The following is a 22,226-nucleotide window of genomic DNA, read 5'->3' as shown; positions in this document are numbered from 1 at the left end:
AAACATTTGGGACTATAGATAAGTATTTCTCTTATTTTCTCATAAGTAGATTTACTCCTGTCACCAGAAATAAGAAAGAATTGGCTGGCAAAAAAGTGCAAGTATATTTGCTGCTGGTTATGTTTGAATAGGACAGAATAGAGCAGGAGCTCTCACTATGGAAGGCTTTACCAGAACACAGATCTCTGAGTAGTTAGAGGAATATGCGTAGAGAAAAGCAAAGGGCTTGGGATACACAATCTGTATTTATAACAGCACCATGTTTACTGCCACTGTTTGTGATGTTGACATTGCCACATCTCTGATTTTATGTTGAAATTGGTCATTACATACAACAAAACACTCACAATTTCTAGACAAACTTTATTCAAACGGTACTTTAAGTGATACGTTAGATTGTGTAAGTATTATATATCTTTCCTACGTCTCACTATTGGCTATAACATTTGCTCTCCTATTAGGGAAACACTCATATCTTTTCCCGAGAAACACAGGAGTATTGTTCTGAAAGCCAACACAATGTATTACAAGAGCAGAATTGACTGAATTCCCAGTACTTGAGTCTGGCAACTAAGCCATTACACAAAATGCCTCACTTTAGCAACACATATTTCAGATATGTCATTGGCACACTTGGAGGACTATAACATAAGAAAAACAATTCCTTAAGAATGTATATTTTTTGTGTGATTTGTTTACCACATTTATATTTTAACCCCTTTTCAAATTGGAAGTGTTTAGAACATTTTAAAGAAGGCATTCAGGGTGTGAGCATTGGAGACTGTTTGATACGATTAAAAAGTGTCTTGCGACCAAAAGGTCGCATTTCTGGAACTACTTAATATATCTCCTCCATTGATGTCAACTTTCCAAACTTGCAAAGTGACTCCTTGACCGACCCACCTACAGTGTAAAATAATCTCTTCATCGTATCTCTATCAAAAACACGGAAAGAATTTGGTCTTCCTACACTTGTTAGAAGATGAAAGGGTATAATGCAGTAAGTAATAATAAATACAAGCAAATTGAGATATTAGAGGAGTAAGTATTCTTTTTTTTTTTTTTTTTGAGACGGAGTTTCGCTCTTGTTACCCAGGCTGGAGTACAATGGAGCGATCTCCACTCACCGCAACCTCCACCTCTTGGGTTCAGGCAATTCTCCTGCCTCAGTCAGCCTCCTGAGTAGCTGGGATTACAGGCACGCGCCACCATGCCCAGATAATTTTTTGTATTTTTAGTAGAGACGGGGTTTCATCTTGTTGACCAGGATGGTCTTGATCTCTTGACCTCGTGATCCACCCGCCTCGGCCTCCCAAAGTGCTGGGATTACAGGCTTGAGCCACCGCGCCCGGCCTGGAGTAAGTATTCTTGAGCTGCTGTTCAAGATTCAGAACCATCCTGTGGGTTCTTATTTCTGCAGTATTCTGAAGAAAATGTGTTAGACTCATTGACGGCAAACAGTTTTATTTTATGTTCATGTAATCAAATAACACTTTTTTTTTTTTAGCATTTATGTGGTATATTTGGGTGCTATTTCAGCTAATTTGCAATTTGGTTTTTCTAATCCCAAAGTTGATTTTCTTTCAGCGTGAGATTGGCAATTCTGATTATTCAAATTATTTATTCAATTTAACATTACTTTTATTTTGAATGAAGAAACTGTCTATAAAATCAGTGGGTATCATATGATTAAATTAGCTTTTCTAAGACTTGTCCTGATAACTAACATTATCAGCCCAAATTAACACTGTTTAATATTTTTATTTTTTACACAATATTGCAAACCTATATATACTTTTTCAATATTAACAAAAGTTGAAATATGCTAAAGTCACCTTAATGTGTTACTATGGAACGTAAAATCAAACATTATAAAGTAATATTACAGATAAAAACATGGTAGCTACATAATGATACTAAGTTCACGGCTTTCCAATCAAACAATAAATGCCAACAATCTGCTCGAGGTTTTATAGTTCTGTTTTTTGATTTCTAATTTAAGAGGAAAAAGTTAATTTTCTAGTTCAGAAGGGGAAAATTAATCAGGTAGCAACCTCAGAAAAGATAAAGGCAATACTCTGTTATCAACACGAATGCAAGAGAGTGATAACATAGATCATACAAACAATGGGAATATTGCAAATCATTCATTGTCAGGAGAGACTGAACCATGTGATTTACTTTGTAATTGTTTTTCTTGAGCCAATGTTAACACTGATGTGCACTATTTGAACATATATCAACTGATAATAGAAAGAAGTAGGCCAGATGGATGTTGGGTGGAGAGAGAAAACCTGCCAAGGAGTGATGTTTCCCTAAGTAATTAACAAAAGCTGTAGTTCAATTTTTAATAATAGAAATGAAAAATGGCTGAGTCCAATTATCTAATTTTCAGAGGAGAAAACTGAATTCTCAAGATGCTAAGTGCAATTCTAGCAAAGTGTAAATGGTTTTGAATAGACATTATTACAGCCAAAAAGAGAGAAAATAATTTAAAATGGGAAAAATCTAAGTACTGATTTTAGTAACCACTACTGGTTTATTTTATGTGGTAATGCATTGCGGAGTCACTTATAAAAATCAGAATAATCAAGGAATTGAAACTATGTAAACACATGAAGTTAACTGTCACTGCGAATAGAGGTGAGAATGCCACCTTTTTTATTTTATGTATAAATTGGTTGCTATGGACAGGGCAACTCCCATGTGACTTCTACACTAATCTTTATTTAAATGTATGTATCTTTCTAAGCTTAATATATCCTGTTGCTTGGTTCTAAGTTAGCTTACCGAACTGTCCATATCTCATAGTATTAAAAAGTGAATTACATAGTTTTTTGGTTAGTCATATCAATCCAATAATAATTTCAATAAAAATTTTAATCAATAATATTTCATTAACAAGCGTAAATACACATTTTATGCCAGAAGTCTACATATTTTAGCAGGTTTCAATTTTGTAGTCCATTTAAATTATAGTAATCACTTGGTGATTGCTGCCTAAGCCTAAGCATCCACAGAACAGTTGGAAAGATCCTTTTAGAGTTAGGCACCAGCTTGATGGTTATCACAGAAGTCTAATTGCAATTAAAATGGTATGTTTTCTGACAAGACAGATTTATCTCTTGAAATATGTTTGTACAAGAATGTGCAGGTGAGGCATTACATGCATTATTTTTCAAAAAACAAAATTTTGGTTGAAATATGATTTTGAAATTTGGGGATGACCTGCTTATATAAACATTCATCCATATGTAAATTCGTGTTTTAGAAATGATTGAAATAAAAATAACATAGTCTGTTTTTCCTGTAACATAAAGCCAGTTATGACATTTTCTTCTATGATGAAAGAAAACCAAATTTTCGGGATATGTATGTTTTTCAATTTAGGAAAACATATATATAAAATAAAGGTCTCTGTTTTCAACATTTATATCATTGCATGGTTCCTTGAAGTATAGTGATAAATATTCATAAGAAAAAGGACTTGCCAAAATCAGAACCATCTGGAGGCAAAAGCCAATTAAACCAAACATTTATTCCAGTCAGAGTTTAATATCTATGTTCCATATCTACGTTCAACATGTCTTTTTAAAGGGTGAAGGCTAAAACATTTTTTCAAAATAACATGACTTGAAATAGCCCTTTCAAATCTGATGCCTCTACAAATGAAATTCCATTTTTAGAGAAACACTGTCTACTTTAGCTTGGGTTATTATTCAACATTATCAATATGTGCCATGTTTTTAAAGTAATTTTTAATATAGCAAATATGCTAATCTCATGTAGTTTAAAAAAATGAAGTTTCACTTGCTAGTATATTTTATTAGCACCTTTGCCTGTAGAAGGAATGTGATTTTAAGAATGAAAAAGTACATTTTCCTCCAAATTAACCAAAGGATAAATTTAAACCTGGCATTCTTATAATTAGAGTAATAGATCTTGGAATTTTATTACCCCATTGAAAGATCAAGTCTCCAACAGTAGTTAAAAAACTGTGAGAGAGAGAGACTTTAAAAAATATATTTCAGGGAAATGATGACATCTATTTAAAACCGAGAATGAACTTGTATTTTTTTAAATAAAGAAATTCCAAGGAAAAAAAGTATTGTGCTTAAAATTTAATGGAATATTTTAAAGGAAAGACAATGTTTTTTGATCTTAAAAAAAAAAAAATCCCATTGTCTAATGCTATTCCTGAAGCACAGCACTTAGTTATTAAATGTGTGTTGAATAACAGAATTAATACAAAATAAAAAAGCCTAGTTGTGTATCTATGCGTGGATCATATGACAAGATCTTTGGCAGCAGAAAGTTTCACAGTTAAATGTCAGATACTTTTGAAAGCATGCGAATTTAAAATTATAGAATATAATTCTAGAGTAAGTATTGGTATCCATTAGGGAAAATACGATATGGTTTAGTAATCTAGTGATAAGTTTGGATATCATCTCATTGTCCGACTTACCTTCAAATAAGTGTTCGGCAGGCAGAAAAAGTTCTTCATGGAACCCATTCACATAGGGAAAGATGTGAAAGGTACACTCCAGGAAATATAAATGTTTTCATAGAATAAATAGTTGTTCATTATCTGAACTGGAATTTACATAGACTTTCTGAGACAGTTACCTCTCCATTATGAAAGCTAATAGAGGAAACCGCTGATATGAAAAACATAAAATGGTAACCTTCTTAATAGGCATTTAGCAGTATATGATAAATATATAGCTTCATATAGTATACATATGTATATACCTGATACCATGAGAATGCTAAATATTTCAAATAAAGCAATGAATCCAAATCCTTAAAGTCTGATTTTAACCATTTAAAATGTGTTTAACACTGACATTTTGCCTGATTACGTCCATGTCTGCCTATGTGGTGGGATTAAATAGAATTTACTGAACATGTACTGTATACCATGCTATAATCCTTGTAAGAACCTTAAGAGGTCTGATATCCAGGATACTATCCACACTATGTCCCTGCCCTGTTCAGTGTCCCAGTGGTATAAAATGGATATAACATCTTAGTGTAAAATAAGCAGAAGCCTAAAGAAAATCACACCAGTTTTTCAGGTTTTATGTGTTTGATTAAACTGTCTAAGCACAAAGAATGAGTATTTTTATTGTTAGTTTGCTTTGTTTTAAATCCTTTTCTTCTTATGGAACTATTATATAAAACTAGAAATAAACCAAATGGTCAATCCAAAAACAACTTGGATTGACCATTTGCACTGCAAGGGTGGTAAAGACCAACAAGAAGTTATATATTTAATTTGTGCAACTGAAATCACAATAAAGCCAACTGAAACTTGACTATATCTACTTCTTATTTAGTTGATAAAGTTAATTAAACTAGTAACAAATCTCCATCATTTTCTGCTCCAAATACAAACCAGCAACTTTACCACGTTGGTTTCAGCTGTTCCAACAAAAGGAAATGATTTTGGCCCCAGGATATTTTCAAAAGATATTTTTGGGGTGCAATACTTGTATTTGTTGAGTCGCATTCATGTTATTATGTCACTCATGTATTCAAACATTACAAACTTGTATATTCAGACATGAAAAACTTACTTATAAAATAAATATAGGTTAAAATAAGAAAAATAGTAATTATGCTTCTGGCATAAATTTAATAAATTATTATGCTTCTGGCATAAATTTGATGAATCCCACAAATATGATCCATATACATTTAGGCATTTTAGGTAGTTTGATTACTCCATGGATGCCATTACCTCAACAGAGATGCTTTCCAGTCTATGGAATGATTGGAAGCAAGAACCAGCATGTTTCAAATGATTCCAGCTGTGTTAAGTACTGACTGTTAAACAGATTCACTCTTTCATATGTTGTTTTGTAATAGGAGTGATGTATAAGGTGAAAATTCCTAGACGGGTGGAGCTTCTGGGTAACCTATGGGGAAGTAAATTCATTACAAACACTTAAAGGAATAGGATAATTTTAAAACATGTTGGGCAAATGAAATCGGTAAAATACTCAAAATGAAAGATGAAGCAATTATACAAATGTGAAACAACAGGGACTGAGATAAAAAATAACATAAAATATGCTATATTAAGATACTGTTATGAAGATCAACCTTTCAAAAGTCCTAAGGAATCAGAAACCAGATAGTGTTTTAACACAAAAGCAGATTAACACAGAGGACTTGTGAAAAACATGTAACAAAACTCAGATTCAAGGAAACAACCAAAAACAAAACCAAGAAAGCATTCACTAAATGAATGTGTAAACCTCTGTCAGTGGCAACCTGCTATTCTTGGACAAGAGGCAGAAAACAGGTAATATTTCTTCAATGTCTGACTACTGTGGGCCAGACATTTATACATATATAAATGTATATATGTATAAATATACAGAAAAAGTTCTTCAGGGAACCCATTCACATAGGGAAAGTTGTGAAAGGATGTAAAAAGATGTGAACAGATGCATATATCTGTTCACTTCATCTCATGACAACTTTATATGGATTTGGCATGATTACACCCATTTTGCAGACAAGGAAAGCAAGGACTAGCACATTTAAATGATGCGCCCAGGGTCACACAGTCTTTATGCAGTAGTTCACCAAGTCAGTTTTTCTCACTCCAAATATCAAACTAGTTCTCATAGTCTCCATTTCTTCAGTCAGAATAAGAATTAAGTAGGCCAAATAATCTCAAAGGTCCACTGGAGACTTGAGAGTGTGTAACTATTCTATGAGTTCTATTAGACACCAAATTTACCTTTCTAAAATTAATATAGTAGCTAGACACTGCATTTAATTACTATTCAATTATTATTTTGCTTCTTTTTATAGAATTTATACTTGATTCTAGCATCCTGTCTGGATGGGTCAAAAGTCTATTAAGGGAATTTTAATGTGATACTTTATTTTTCTGACTAACAGATACCTCCATCAGGCACCTATCAAAGTACATATATTGATCATTATGTTTAGAAGTAATAAATCAATGACCTAAGTACTGAAAGGTTTAAATAAAAGTTTGGGGTGAAGAGGCTTGGAAGTGAAGGAATCTGATTCTGTTTATTTAGCTCACCTTTTACCTTCCGGTTATTTCCTAATATGAAATACCATGATATGATGGGCAGACACAGTGACATGTCAGAAATGTGGGAGAAAACGGGACCCGCAGACATCTCTAAGGGATCAGAGAATATATTTTGAACACGAATGATGTCTTTGTTATAAAGATTTAATCAGTGGAAAGTATTATATAAATAAAATATAATTTCCATATCACTGATCTTCAGGTAACATCAAAGTTTACTGAATGCCTCCTGAGTTCACCCTTCTCAGCACTGTTGTGGGCTCAGTGTTAGAAACACAAAGGTAAGTAAGACACAGTCTCTTACTTTGAGGGACTTTCTTATATTCACTAAGATTATTATGCTTTAAGTAATGATATACCAGCATTTGGTTTAACTGAGTTGCCATTTGAGACCCAAAGATCATCAGGAACCAGGACTAAGTTAGGAACAATTCTGAAATACGCCTGGGTTGACACAACATCAGCTGGAGAGGATGCACAGTCCCTGCCAATAACAGATGGTCCTGCAGGAATAGTTTAAACCCTGGGGAGTGTTGCTCCCAGTATCATACAGAAGTCAGTAACACTTAGATAAAGCAGAATTTAATTGTCTAAAACAGAGACTTTAGGTGTCAAGAAACTTTTCCTTAATTATCATCATGCTTAAAAATCAATCAATTAATTCAACATATTTTGCTGCCAGTGCATGGCAAAAAATCTTGCTGTTAAGACCAAGAATGAAAATACTTTCATGTCATACTATAATATCCTAAAAACTGTGTCCATTTTTACTATGGTTTAATGCCATTTTGATACCTATTTCAGTTATGAGGCAAAAGAAACATAATTTATTTTTGTATAACATCTACAATCTCTTTTATGTTGGAAATTTGAATGGGTTGGAAATGAATTGAAATATTATTAATCTATATAGCTAAATCTAACATTATTCCTTAACTTGAAAGATGGCATCAGTAAGAAAAGCTCCAGTTAAAAAATAGCAAAAGAAAATTTACTGAATGCCTACTAAGTTCACCCTTCTCAGCACTGTTGTGGGCTCAGTGTTAGAATTACAAAGGTAAGTAAGACACAGTCTTACTTTGAGGGACTTTCTTAAATTCTCTAAGATTATTATGCTTTAAGTGATGATATACCAGTATTTGGTTTTATCTGAGACCAAAAGTCAGAATAAATATGAAGTTACTATGTCTAGCAAGAAAGGACACATCATAGATTTTTTTTACACTCTATGGTTGTCTTAAGCAAATATGTATATATGGAGAAGATTATGCAGAAATGATTTTACATCACCTTAAAATCTATCAAGAAATAAGAAATCATATGTATTAATAACATACATGAATATAATCCACCTAGTGAATGACAAGAAATGGAGCAAAGAAAAGTAGCCAGTTCAGGTGTGTTCCCAGCTGACACACATAAGGAAGGCTATTGTGATTCTAGACATCCAATGTGAAAATCGGCTCAATGACATGAATATATGAGACAGGAGGACATCGACTCACAACTCAGAACTCACTCCATTTTGTCTCCATTTGTCACTTGCACCTTCTACAAAAAGTTTCCTGCCGAATCCTATGTAGCTCTGTATTTGAAAGTCCTCAGCATGCAGCTGCCATCACACAGAGGCACAGATTGGTTGCATCCACTGAATCCAAAAAACCACCAGTATTTTTCTTTCCAGAAAATGTCTACTACAGAACTACTACTGTCAGAAGACATTCTCCTTCTGTAAAAGATACAGCTTCATTTCATAAGTCCTTCTGTGTTTCCATTTTTTTTCCTTATTGAGGTTTGTTTAATAAGAAATAAAAACCCTAATTCACTGAATTGCAGTTGCTATTGTCTTGCACAAACTGTTTTCTTTTCTAAATCAATCATCTATCATGACTCTCACAAGCCCCTGTGCCTACTGTGGGTTGCATATGGATTACACACTTTTTCTCATATGTGAAAATATAGGATTTGTAAAATCATTTTAAAATATGCAGGGCTATTTGTTCCGATTTATATCTAACAGGCTAGTCAAAGACATTAAGCATTAAAGAACTGCAAGGGATTTTACTAAACTTTGTCATGAAGGTAAATATATTGAAATCCATGTATGTCTAGAACAAAATGCTGTGCTACAAATACACACAAGTTACCAATGCAGCCAAGATGAATACTAAAAATACAGTTTGAGAAATGATTCAATAGCAACTCCGATGAGGATGGAAGCATTCACTTGGTATCCAGGCCTCTTCATTATGGTAATGCTCTATAGTCTTATAGATACCTAGGGTGTTAATCTGATTTATGTTCAGAAGACAGTCTGCACACACAATTGAGAGTTTCTTCTCAGGAGAAATGAAGGCCAGATCATGGGCATCAGAGATACCACAAGGAAGTACAAGCAAGCCTGCATCATCTATCTTGAATAATTAGAATCATCAAACAGCACATCAGTCCATTGTAAGGCATGTATTTGAGATTTTTATTCTTTCAGACACATCCAATGTTTCTGCATTTGGAAAAAAAATAGGCAAGACTAATTCCCTAGGCTATAAATCACTCTAATGTGGAGGGAAATGTGTTAGCTAGTTGTATTACAAAGCCTTTACTTCATATTTAATAGGCACCTGCAATACCAGCATTATACAAAGCTCTCTACTTTGCAAATCTCTAAAACCCCACTTAATTTTCAGCGCTGATTTCCTGCAATCTAAGAGCTTATGAAGGGTTCACTGTGTTCATACAGATCTATGCAAAATGTGCCAGAGCTTCCCTGTCTGTGATGGCATTCATTTGGAGGTGAATCCCAAATTTCTATCACTGGCATGCTTATTTCCGACTAAAATAAATATTCTCTGAATGAAAGCTGAAGATTAAGAGGACAAAAAGGAAGCAAAGTAACTAGCACTGAGAGAGATATATGCAAATATCAGCTCAATGACAATTCTTCATACCATTTACAATAGAAGCTTAAAGACCCAAATACTCTGCAATCCATTAGCTCCTCAATATCCTGAAAGGGATTAGAGTGTTTCTTAATCAACTGCTAACAGACTGAAAAAGGCCCAGAGAGTGGATATTAACAAAGCAGTGTAATACTTAAATGCAGAGATGGTCAGATAGAGACACAAACTATGCAAGAATGTTAAAATACAAGATATTATACAAACCTGATAAAACTGACCACATTTCCATTCTTTCCCACAGCTCACACAATTAAAAATCTATATAAATTAATAAGTGGTGAAGCTGTACTGAGCAGAGTCCTTTCAAGAACAGATAAATTAATTTCATATATTTTCTCGAGGATCTGGAATAATTAGTATAAAATGATAGAATCAATCAAATATTCCTCAAAGATCTTGACTGTGCTTCTACCTTTGCCATTAGCTGTACAGGTGGTCCCAAGCCCCTCATTTTAAATATGATATGTGCTTATGGTACTCTAATCAATCAAACTGTTAAAGATCAAGGGAAAATATTTTCATATGCCATTTAAATAATGAATAAATATGTAAAAACAGATCCTTAATGAATGACTTTGAGTTCTGCATTGCTTATATTTATATGCTATGGCTCAGAACATTCTACTGATTCTGCCACTATTCTCGTCTATCAGAGACAAACTGTCTATAGGATAAAAATATGAGTGAGAAAGATTAAATATGGGTTGTTTTTCCAGTTTATTCCTGTATCACGCTTTACTGTTAAAAAAGGACAGTTGTTTAACTTATTTAGAAATTTGAAATTTTAATGAATCTTGGCTTACAGAAAAAAAGAATATAAATCAAAAGCCAAATCAAAAGCAAAATGTCAATCATGGTAATAAATCTTTTTTGTTCTATGTTTCTGATGACTGACAGCCCAATAGGTTTGTATCAAACAAAGGCAAAAAGCATGTGTTCCTTTCTAAATGAAATGTTTGACAGATTTGACAGTTTTCTTAAATAACAACCAATGAAATCTTAAACAGCAGAGTATATCTCCTTATGTACATGAGAGATCCTATTTCTACATTTGTCTTTACTTCTGTAGTATAATGCAGATTTGGGTATTGCTGATTATGTCAAAGGCCATAAGATATTAGCATTATTAATTATTAAAACGTCTGACTTCTATGCCTCCGCAAAACTTTAGAATAAGCCTCTTCCTGACTTGCATTTCCAAATTTGTACTAATGCCTGGCCAGTAATTAGAGTCATATTTTAACAAACCTCATATAAATTTTAGGGTTCTTATATGTAATGAATTGTGGGGAAAAAAATTGAATGTGAAGTTGGGTGTCAGGAAGACCAAACTTTAAAAAACCCACATCAACTAATTTGTACTTTCCAACTCAGTGAACTATGTAAGATATTAAATGATTTACTAATATTAGCAAGAGAGTAATTTCTAGTTATAATGAAGGATTACCTTCAAGAAAACACCAAACAAAATTCACAGAAAGCTTGCACCAAGGACTTTTAGTCAAAATAACAATCCACTGGATTTCCAGTTTTGTTTTGTTTTTAACTATTTACAAGCTAAGAGTTAACCTTTAACAAAGTCAAACTAAGAAGTATTGTAAAAAAGCAATACAGATATTTGACTTGGCCCTGAAACCCTGTCAACACCCGGACTGGTATATCTGGACCAAGGAAGGCTACGACTGTAACTTTCAGCATTTGGTGGATTTCTGAATTCCCCCAACCAAAAAAACAAAAAGAAAAATTTAGAAATAAAAACAATCTCAATAAATAGAAGAAAAATTGTTGTGGAAACAAGACTACAGAAAATAAAATGATATAAAGGTGTCATTTTCATATCTCCATAATGTAGTATAACATTATGTAATATGAAAAAGAATTCATTATGATGCCATATCTAATATTATAGGTATAATTTATAGATATTTTAAATACATCAATATGAAAATGAAACCTCAAGGTTTTATATAAATCCTCATTAATTGTGAGAAAATTTGATTTTACATTTGAGGCCTTTCCTTACATCTAAAGTGTCTCCATTTTACTATTTCACATATTTCAATTTAATATACGCAATCATGAGAAGATAAATGATAGCTTGCAATTATTTAAAAAACAAGAATATGTTTATACCATAAGAATGTAACATGTTATTACAAGTATAATATTTTCAAAGTAATTTTAATGACACCAAAGCCTGTCTTGTCTCACTATGAGGATAACTGACCTGAAACTAAGGAGAACATTAATGTGCCTTGTTTCTAAATTTAGAATTAATGGCAACAAAAAATTAATAATAAGAGAATGGAATATTTTCACCACACATATTATTTTCTCTATGGTAACAAATATTCAGAAATCAGCAGACATGTCTATATTTAATACAATAGGAACTTTTCATTTTAATTCTCTTCAAGGTTATTAACAATGGAATGTCAAAATGCATCTTAAATTTGATAGTTTAGAAATATCAAGATGGAAAAAAATAATCAAATATTTGTCTCACAAACCCGACTAGAAAGATTGCCAGTTTGAATGGATGGCCTACCCTCATTTCAAAAACCTTTGTCTATATACAAGGGTTCTGGGTATCTTCTACCTCTTAAGTATGAAAACTGACTTCATGACCATAACGTACTTAGCCAAAAAGCCCATAGAAATAAAAATCACAGCTGATAACATTTTAAAAATGATTTCTATTTACGGGATCAATTGTCACCTGTGTTCAACTGTCACTATATAGATCTATTCTAAAACTCAATAGTTGAAAATATCTTAAAGTTTTTTGTTAGCCTCACACTAGTTATCATTTGCTCCCTTCACTTTCAATTACATTTTTTTCCTGGCTGTTCTAAATATCAGTTCTATGACTGCCTTCTGCATTTTACACGACATAATAACATTTCGGTAGTGGTTGCAGTGGATTATTCAAAAATGAAAAGTAATCATAAATGTAATATGGTCTCTCTAAATGGTTTGGAATAGAAGAAATTCCCTTTATACTGTAAAAATACATGTATACACTTAAGTACAGCATGCATACACATGTTCAGTGTACACATTCCTCAACATATAGTCAAATATATATGAACAAACACTCGAGATTGTGAAAAGTTAGGATGCTTAAAGCTCTAAAATAAGTATTTCATACAGAAAATTAAACGGATGTTTACCCAGAACCAAAGTCTAGTGCAACTCTTACAGGCTGTTTTACTACTTGAAGAAGTTGTCAAATGTAAATGGGTGACTACTTCTTTTACTTTAACATTTTCATTTATCGTCCCTCTTCCCACCCTGCAAAAAACCACACAGGGACCAAGAAAATTAATTCCCCAAATGCTGTCAACTGGGTTGGGAAACAGCAATAAACAGCTTACTGTAAAGCCTCCAGCTACAATAAAACAGCTGTCAATAAGTGGGCTGAGAGTTGGGCTGCGCAAAAACAGGTCCTCTGGTAATGATTATATGAGAGGGAAAGAGGCTGGCACTTCCTGTTTCAATATGCTAAGGCAGTGGTTCTCAAAGTGTGGGCCCTGGACAAGCAGCATCAATATCACCTAGGAACTTGTTAGCAATGTATATTTTCAGACCTGATCTCAGAGGTACTAAATCAGAATCTCTGGAGTAGAACCCAACAATCCTGTTTTAAGAAGTACTCCAGATGATTCCCAGACATTCCACAGTGAGAATCAATATCATATTTTAAAACAGTATCTGTCAACAATATTGTTTTTCTTTTAGACAAATAAACCAATGAATTTTATCATTTAAAGCCTTATTGGAATTGCTAATGTCTTTTTCATCCTCTTAACCTTTTGGCTATCAACTTTGTTGTTGTTGTTTTATAAATAAATACCAAGACATAATATTTTGCCAAGAAAAAAAAAAGGAAAATTCTTAACCTGTAAAGGCTAATGACCCTTCCAAAAATTTGTAAGAAATAATCTGTGAAAAATTCAGTGACACATGAAAGCTTTATAAAACAGAGTGAATGAGGAGTATGATGTGTAGTTGTTTCTTAACGTTCTTTGCAGGTTGACACAAGGGAAAATAGTAAGGGGAAAAATATCAGACAATATAGGAATTGATGTACCTATCTTGAAGTTCAAGATCTAAGAGTCAGACATTATGTTTTCATTATACACACAGTATAAATGAGTAAAATTTAAGTTTGGTAACCTTTTACTCAAGAATCTTGCATTGTACCCACATATCAATGAACAGCATAAAACGAAAAGACGATGTGAGCAATAGTGCTCATGCAACTAAACTCTTCACAGATGATTTTTTTAAAATAAATTCCTTTGAAAGTTTTTGTAGTAAGAAATGTTACTCTTTCAAAATTGTGTAGCTTCAGGAGCACAATTTATATAAAAGCCACTAGTTGAAAAAGTTTTTACTTTTCAGCTTAATTAGAACATCTGCAGATAACAATCATACAGTGCAGTTAAAACAAATTTTTAAAGGCTACTATATATTTTATGTTGTTCAGTCACAGGCAATATGCTTCTTTTTCTCCAAAAAAATGTCCATATTGCTCTGTATATCACCACCACTTCTCTACCAGCTTCCATTTCTTTTCCCCAACATCACAATATTTCTTTTTTAGCATGAAAACATTTAAAAGGTGTAAGCAAAGCCATTTTAATAGCTCTTTATCAAAATAGTGAATTACCTAGCTCTATTTGAATATTGGAATACCTATAGGAGAACTGCAAAGTGACACACTGTCACAAGGAATTTCTAAAATGCACTTTAGTTCCAGTTAGAGAATTAGTATCCTATTTGAAAGATTACATCATACAAAGACTTTTATGACCGACTAACCTTCAACAAAAGAACCTTTGCATACTTTGCTGGAATGCACTTAACATTTATGTCAGTGCATTATATATAAGTTCAACTTTTGGGGAGGTCAGAAAATGTGGTTCTACACATCAATGCTACTACCGCCACATATAGACAAAAAAAAAGATGATGCTGGAATTATATCAGTACATTTCTTTGGAAAACAAATGTCAGATTTTACCTGAAAAGTTTTAAATCATATTAGCTTCTCAGCATAATTATGCATATCATAAAATAACATAAGTGTATTGTGAGTGACCTTCACAATAGAAGTCAATCATTTTAAAAATCGTTCTGTTCCTTAAAAGAACAACTTTTTAGTTAAACTCATTTCATAAATTTTTCTTATCCTGGTTAACCATTTAACTTTTAAAAACCTTTACTAAATCTGAATATTTTCTAAATTTTAGAACATCAACTTCTTTTCAAACGCTAACAAAGTTAACACAAAAATTAGTCTTGCTAACTTTGACTTATATGTAATAACCTCATAGTCTCCTTTAAAATTCTATACTAATTTAAGTCATTTCTTCTTGTGTATTTAAGCTCTAAATATTTGCATTTTTAAAGTGCTCTAGCGTTTAATATTTTACTTTGAAAAATGGAGATTTTAGTTGTATGGTGGTACATATTATACTTGATGTTCTGGGATTATCTGTGTGACTCATTGTCCAAAATTACTTTTAGAAATATTTTATTACCACAAAGCCTTTAGTCATTCCAGAGGAAAAAATGATAGTAGGTAAGGGGGAAACTGTTTCAATAAAACACCCTACTTCACCCCCCACTCAGAAAAGGAAAACTCTTGATTCTCCAAAGACTAATCAATGATAACTGTCAATACTGTTCTGCAAATTAATTTTGCCTTACTTGATTTTTAAAAATCTATGTGTTCCTTATTTATAAACAAGCACAGATGGGCCATCACCATAGGTGAACTCCATACTGACAAAGACAGAACTAGCATTACGAAATCCTAGAAAGTTGGTGTGCTGAGAGCTAATCACAAAAGAGCAAGCAAATAAACTTAAATGCTAGTTGCTCCAGAGCAACTATCATTAAATAAAAGGTATCTTTGGCTGTACTACCAGCTTGATCCTTCCCTCCCCCTTCTCCTTGCTACTGCGGGATTGGCACCTGGCCAGCACAAGCGACATGATACCCTAGTGCCATCTACAGGCTATTATCGATATTCAAATTTTGTGGCAACAGACAAGCACCAGTGAAATAAATTAGACAGCGCTGCATTTAAATCTTTATTAACAAGGAATTATTAGACCTACGAAAAACTAATTCTGGATTTGGTTGAAATATGAGTTTCTCAGCCTCTTAATCCCTCTTCATATGGCATGTTTCACAGTTTAAAATGAGTTATGACAGATCACTTATGCATTACTAAGATGAGAGAATATTTACAATGGATTCATTCTTTTCTTTATAAATCAGTTATATTAGGCAGCAAGCATTCCTTTTTTTTTTCGTTTTTCAAAAGAGTATTTAGCCACCGTGGACACTAAAAATCTTTCTATTAAGTACCGAATTTAATATATTACAATAAAATAATTTAAATCAAAGAGAAGACTTCCTATATGGCTTAGTTGCAATCTATCAACAAGCATGTGCTTCACAGCTGATGTACATTTAATATTCTACTACCCTGTTCAGAGACTAAAAAAAAATTAACCCCTTTAGCAATCACAACTCCAACATAATTGCAGTCACACCTTCAAAAGTCATTTAAAACTTGAGATTTGAAGGTGACTTTTTAGATCAAAAGGTAAGGTGAAAATCTTGAAGCACTCAATTTGGAAACCCCAGGAGCAGAATTTGGCATATCAGGACAGGTTTCCTTCTTTTAGCAAACATTATCTTGGGACATTTTGGAATAATTTTCTCTTTTCATCTTTTGCCATTTGAAGGAAACTGGGAGGTTAAAATATTCTCAGAACTCAGAAATTTCAAAGCTGCTCTAAAAATTCTTGACTGAGCCCCAGAGGAATAGAAAAGGGGTCAAGTTTTTTTTTAACCTCTTTATAACTAAGCTAAAGTTAGACCAAAACAATAGACACACTGGCACGTTAATACTGGTTGACTGGGCACTTGTATGCAGTACTTATAGACCAGTAAAAGTGCTCGTTTACCTGTCTGGTGTGTAAGGGGCCCTTTGTCTTGAAGCCTCCTTGGGAACTGCACTCTGAGGCACTGAAGTGATCTGAACTAGTGGAAGAGCGTTTAGAAAGGGTATCACAACCCCCGACAAAGGTGTTGTCCAAAGGGAGTTCCTGAATCACATGATGCTTTTTCACAGAAACTGGAGTGTCTGGTTTGAGATGAAAAGCAGGCTGTGGAGAAGCAGATTTGTAGTGCTTGGCCAGGTCAGGACTGTTAGGCTTGAACGTGGTTGGAGGTGCCGGGCCCCAGTCAAATCTTCCTATACTTTGTTCCTCCAGTTCAGCCGGCAGGCTTATTGTCCCATTGATTGGTTCATGAACTGCATCATCAGGTTTGGACTCTTCGATAGTAACAAAGTTCAAAAGAGAGCTCTTGGGAGACTTCCTTTTCTTTCTTTTCTTTTTCTTGTTTTGTTTGTTCTCCTGGTTTGGGGACATCCATTCGGCACCTTGCTTGCTCCTCTGAGCTGCTTTGAACCTTGATGCATGGCGACAGCGCACCAGAACAGTGACGAAGATCACAACGATGACCACCATGGCGCCGGCGATGATGGCAATCATGATGGTTAGATAGTCCTCATTTTGATAGGGTTGGCTACTATCCCCTATGTTCCTGTCCAGCGGGGTCTCCATAGTCCTGCGGATCAAGTCATAGATATAGGAGGCATTTCCAGCAGTGTCATTAACATAAAGAAATACAAGCACAAGTGTGTGCAAAGATTTAGGGTACCCCAGGTCACTTATGTTGACCACCAAGCGATGCAATCCCACATCAGTAGGTGCTGGTTTTTCTTCCAGAGTAATGTTACCTGTTACTGGATCAATCCGAAATAAGCCTTTGTTGTTTCCACTCACTATAGTATACTTTAGTTCAGCGTTCATTCCAGTGTCAACATCCACTGCAAAAACTTCTGCTACCACGGAGCCAGGAATGGCTGAGAGGGGCACCAACTTAAAGGAAGTATTAGATGGTGGAGAAATGACAACTGGGCTGTTGTCATTGACATCCATGACGTTGATAGTTACTTTTGCAGTAGAGGAACGAGGTGGCTGTCCTCCATCAGTGGCTTTGACATCAAAAGTGTAGGAACTCTGCTGCTCTCTATCAAAGGAGACATTTGACTTTATGACTCCGGAATAGGGATCCAACACAAAATTATCGTTGTCATTTAGAATGGAAAGAGTCACAGCTTTATTCTCTCCAGCATCTGCATCTGTCACTGTGATTACCCCCACAGTACTATACTTTGGCAGATTCTCAGACACAAAAAATTGAAAATGATTATGAGTAAACTTGGGGCTATTGTCATTCTCATCCAGAACAGTAACTATCACAGCCGCTTGGCTTTGGAGGGGAGGGGTTCCATTGTCCCTGGCAGTTACTGTAAAAATGAATCGTTCTTGTTCTTCTCTGTCAAAGACTCTGGAGGCTGTCAAAACTCCTGTTTTTCGGTCCAGATCAAAGAAGGAGGCATTCGGTCCAAGCTGATAAACAATGTCTGCATTTTTCCCACTGTCTTCATCTGTGGCACTAATAGTTGTTAAGTATAACCCACGTCGGTTGTTTTCAGAAACTGACAGCTCAATTACAGGCTGGTTGAAAATTGGTGGGTTGTCATTTTCATCCTCAAGCTTAACCCTTACCAGGGCAGTCTGATTTAAACTGGGCTTCCCAGAATCAGAGGCAACAATTTTAAAGCTGAATTCTTTGGTGCCCTCATAGTCCAACAAAGAAGAGGTCTCTAACAAATATTGGTTGTCATAAACTGCCTTCAAATGAAATGGGACCTCTCTTTCAATAAAACAGATCACTTTGCCATTCACATCTGTGTCCTTATCTGAAACTGTAATTAGGGCAATCTTTGTATTGACAGGATCTTTCTCAGATAAATACACGGTGCCATTGATGGGACTTATAATGTACCTGAGGTCTATGTTAGGAGGGTTATCATTTACATCGGTGACATTGATGGTAACCGTTGCTCGAGCAGGAGTGGAGCTGCCATCACTAGCCAGCACTGTCACTTTGTGAATGGCTGTCTCCTCTCTGTCTAAGGACCTCTGAACTGTAATCAGCCCAGTAGTATTATTTAAAGCAAAGAGTCTTTTGGTTGCAGGGGCGACCTGGGCACCAAAAATGTACCGGATTTCAGCATTGCTGCCTATGTCTGCATCTGTGGCATGGAGCTGAATTACAGAGGTACCTACAGGAGCATTCTCTGGAATATGCACCTCTACTTGACCCTCTTTAAACACCGGCCTGTTGTCATTTACATCACTTACTGTGACCTGCAGTATGGCCGTACTGGATTTCTGTGGAGTGCCTCCATCCTCTACTTTGATTTTCATCACATAGGTATCTTTCTGTTCTCTATCCAAGTTTTGCTGAACAATCAATTGTGGCCACTTCTCTCCCTCCGGAGTTTCCACGATATCCAGTCCAAAAACACTCTGACCATTTAACAATTCATAATGCTGTACACCATTGAAGCCTGTGTCAGGATCTGTTGCTGATGGAATTGGAAAGCGGCTGTTGATCAAAGTGTTTTCTGGAATGGAAATATTGATGACAGGAGATGGAAACATGGGGGCATTATCATTGGTATCCTTGACAATTATTTTTATTTTGATCAGCCTGAAGAAGTCATTGGGGAGGATCACCACCTCAAGTTCAAAGAAACACTCATTCTCCTCAGCATATGAGGCGCCAGCACAGAGTTTTTCTCTGTCTATCCTGTTGGAGGTTGTGAAAATTTCCCCAGTGCTGCTGGATACTTTCACCAAAGGGGCATCCCCAGCTTTAGAAACCAGTCTGTAGACAAGGCTGGTGCTGGTCCCTGTGGCAGCATTGATGTGAGAAATGTTCAGATCCTTTGGTATGTTTCCTATGGGCACATTTTCAGGCAATTCCTCTCTAATAGTGTAAATAAGTTCTTGAGCTATTGCGGAATCCAGCCTTAAACAGGCAATCAGAGCAGCCAACAGGTAAAAATCCCTCAGGTCCATGATAATGTATTTACTTTCTTTTCCTGGATTTTAGGGTTTAAAGGTTTCCACTGAGGAATGATGCACAAATTGCAAGAGGAAGCGTGCAAGGACTGGAGGATGCATTATATCTCATCACTTATTTGGAGACAGCCACTGTCAATACAATCGTATAGACAATATTATTCTTCAGTAAATAAAAACACACCGTCACAAAATATCACCACACATTTTCCCCTGCACATTAGTAAACATGGCAGTTTGCTCTGCCACTGTTTGCAAGTTTACTCTGTGGAGAAAAACACTAAATATCTCCTGCTTGTTGCATTTGCCGGGAGAAAATAAAATTTTCTACTTTTGAATTAAGGACAGCTGCTATTTTTACCTATATTCACACACGTTGTTTTTCAGAATACTGTTTAATTCAAAACATGCATTCTTGTTCTCCTCTTCCCCTCCCCCTGTCTCACCCTCCTCCTAGCCTCTAACCCACCTCCCTCAGTCTTTTTAGGTGGAAGTGAAAAACCCTAAGTATTTAGCTTATGGTTCCTGCTAATTGCCTCATCTCTTGTCAAATGTGTTTTCTTCTCTGCCACACCGAGTCACCTATTTTTTTCTAAAAAGGCTATTTCTTTCCTCCCAGTTCTTCAACTGCCTTCTAATACAATCTTACTGGGAAACGAGCATCCGGACATGCCGCTGCAGCATCAGAAGCAGTAGTCACCAGCCACTACACATCCTCATCACCCAAAAGCACAACACCAAGACTTCTGATTTCTTGCCCACAGCTTGCTCTCCTTTCTCCATATTGACAAATTGCCCCCATTAGGATTCATAAACACATTAAAACTTTTAAAAATGTATCATAATATAGGATTCCTTATCCTAGAGGTGGAAGAGAGTGCCGAGATGTAAGTGAAATGCGGCTAACATTCCCATGTAACATCACAATATTTCCTACTGAACATCAAAGAGAAAAAAAAAATGCAGTTTCTTAATCCTCATCTCTGGTTAGAATATTAGTAACATTTGCCACACGTAAATACTGCAACCCAATCATGCAGGTAAAAAGGCTTCTGCTCCCATAACTGCAATTTAAATGGGTGCAAGGCTCCAGGCAGCTACCTACTTGAGTAGGACTGGTCAGTTCTCAGGCTCTAATCTTATCTGCATTAGGCTGCACAGTAGCTGATGCCTGAGATTAGTTCCGGCAGAGTGATGCAGGTAGGGATGCAGATACAGCCGAGTAGGTGAGCTCTGCCCCAACCGTCTACCCAATTACAAACATCTCCCGTCTACACGGAGGGCACATCTAAACACAGAATTTACAATTGTGCATGCGAAACTTTACACTTACGTTAGTTGCCTCAACCTTTCCCCTTTCCCAGTATGCGGCAGTTAGGAATGATTTGTTCCAACACATAGAAAGCCATGCATCTGGTAGCACCAGTTTGGGGAGAAATCAGAAGCAGCAAAACGTTTCCTCCTTGTAAAATGTGTTGCTTCGGGCTGGCAAATTAGCAACTCCAGAGAACAAATTCACGGATTTGTCGTTAGTCATTCTCTCCACATTTCGTCTCTCCTACCCACTGGGTCTGGGTTCTTCTGGGTATTTGTGTGGCACACACGCTACATCCAGTTGCACTTCTTCAGCTCAGGGATATTTTCCACAGCATCAAGCATACCATTTCCATCCGATGCCAATACTGCTTAAGTCTCTAACTTCTTGTAGGAGACGTCAGAGTTGCGGTGATGGCGATTCTCTGGCAGCTATCCGGGTGACAGTTGCCCTAAAAATTCCTAATCGGTTATCTCTTGAGTGCTTCAGAGACTCTAAGGCGCCCCTTTCCGTCTCGCATGCTCTCCCTCTCTCCCTTCTCCTCTGCCCCTCTCTCCTTCTCCCTCTCCTCTCCTCTCTCTGAACTGAATTTCTTGATATAACTCTCAATAAGCCCAGAGGGAGGGCGTGACTGCCCAGGCCCCACCCCTGGCCCCTGATTGGCCTGCATCTTGCGGTGCGGGCGGCCGCAGCCGGGCGCGAGGGAGGGGGCGCGGAACAAGGCGCTGACTGTCTCCCAGCCTCCCCTCCTCCGCGCCCCCTCGGCAGCCGCGAAAACCCGGAAATCTAATCCTGACCCCAGGAGATCCGGGTTCCAGGAGGTGCACTGAGCATGCCCA

General features: G+C 35.8%; 1 protein-coding gene across 9 annotated transcripts in view; it reads right to left on the bottom strand.

The window, feature by feature from the left end:
* The window catches only part of PCDH9 (protocadherin 9), a 929,699-nt gene extending 907,731 nt beyond the window's left edge, over positions 1 to 21,968 (bottom strand). For all 9 annotated transcript variants that reach the window (XM_078349390.1, XM_008985961.4, XM_035275604.3 and 6 more), the window contains exons 1-2: positions 21,406 to 21,968; positions 17,034 to 20,204 (exon numbers count right to left, since the gene is read on the bottom strand). In XM_078349390.1, coding sequence (XP_078205516.1) covers positions 17,034 to 20,069 — 3,036 coding nt within the window. In that variant the 5' untranslated portion in view covers positions 20,070 to 20,204; positions 21,406 to 21,968. The remainder of the gene's footprint in view (positions 1 to 17,033; positions 20,205 to 21,405) is intronic.
* Between the last annotated feature and the right edge of the window lie 258 nt (positions 21,969 to 22,226).

The sequence above is a fragment of the Callithrix jacchus genome, chromosome 1 (assembly GCF_049354715.1).
Source record: "Callithrix jacchus isolate 240 chromosome 1, calJac240_pri, whole genome shotgun sequence".
NCBI classification, from domain to species: Eukaryota; Metazoa; Chordata; class Mammalia; order Primates; family Cebidae; genus Callithrix; species Callithrix jacchus.
This window is presented reverse-complemented; position numbering and strand designations above follow the sequence as displayed.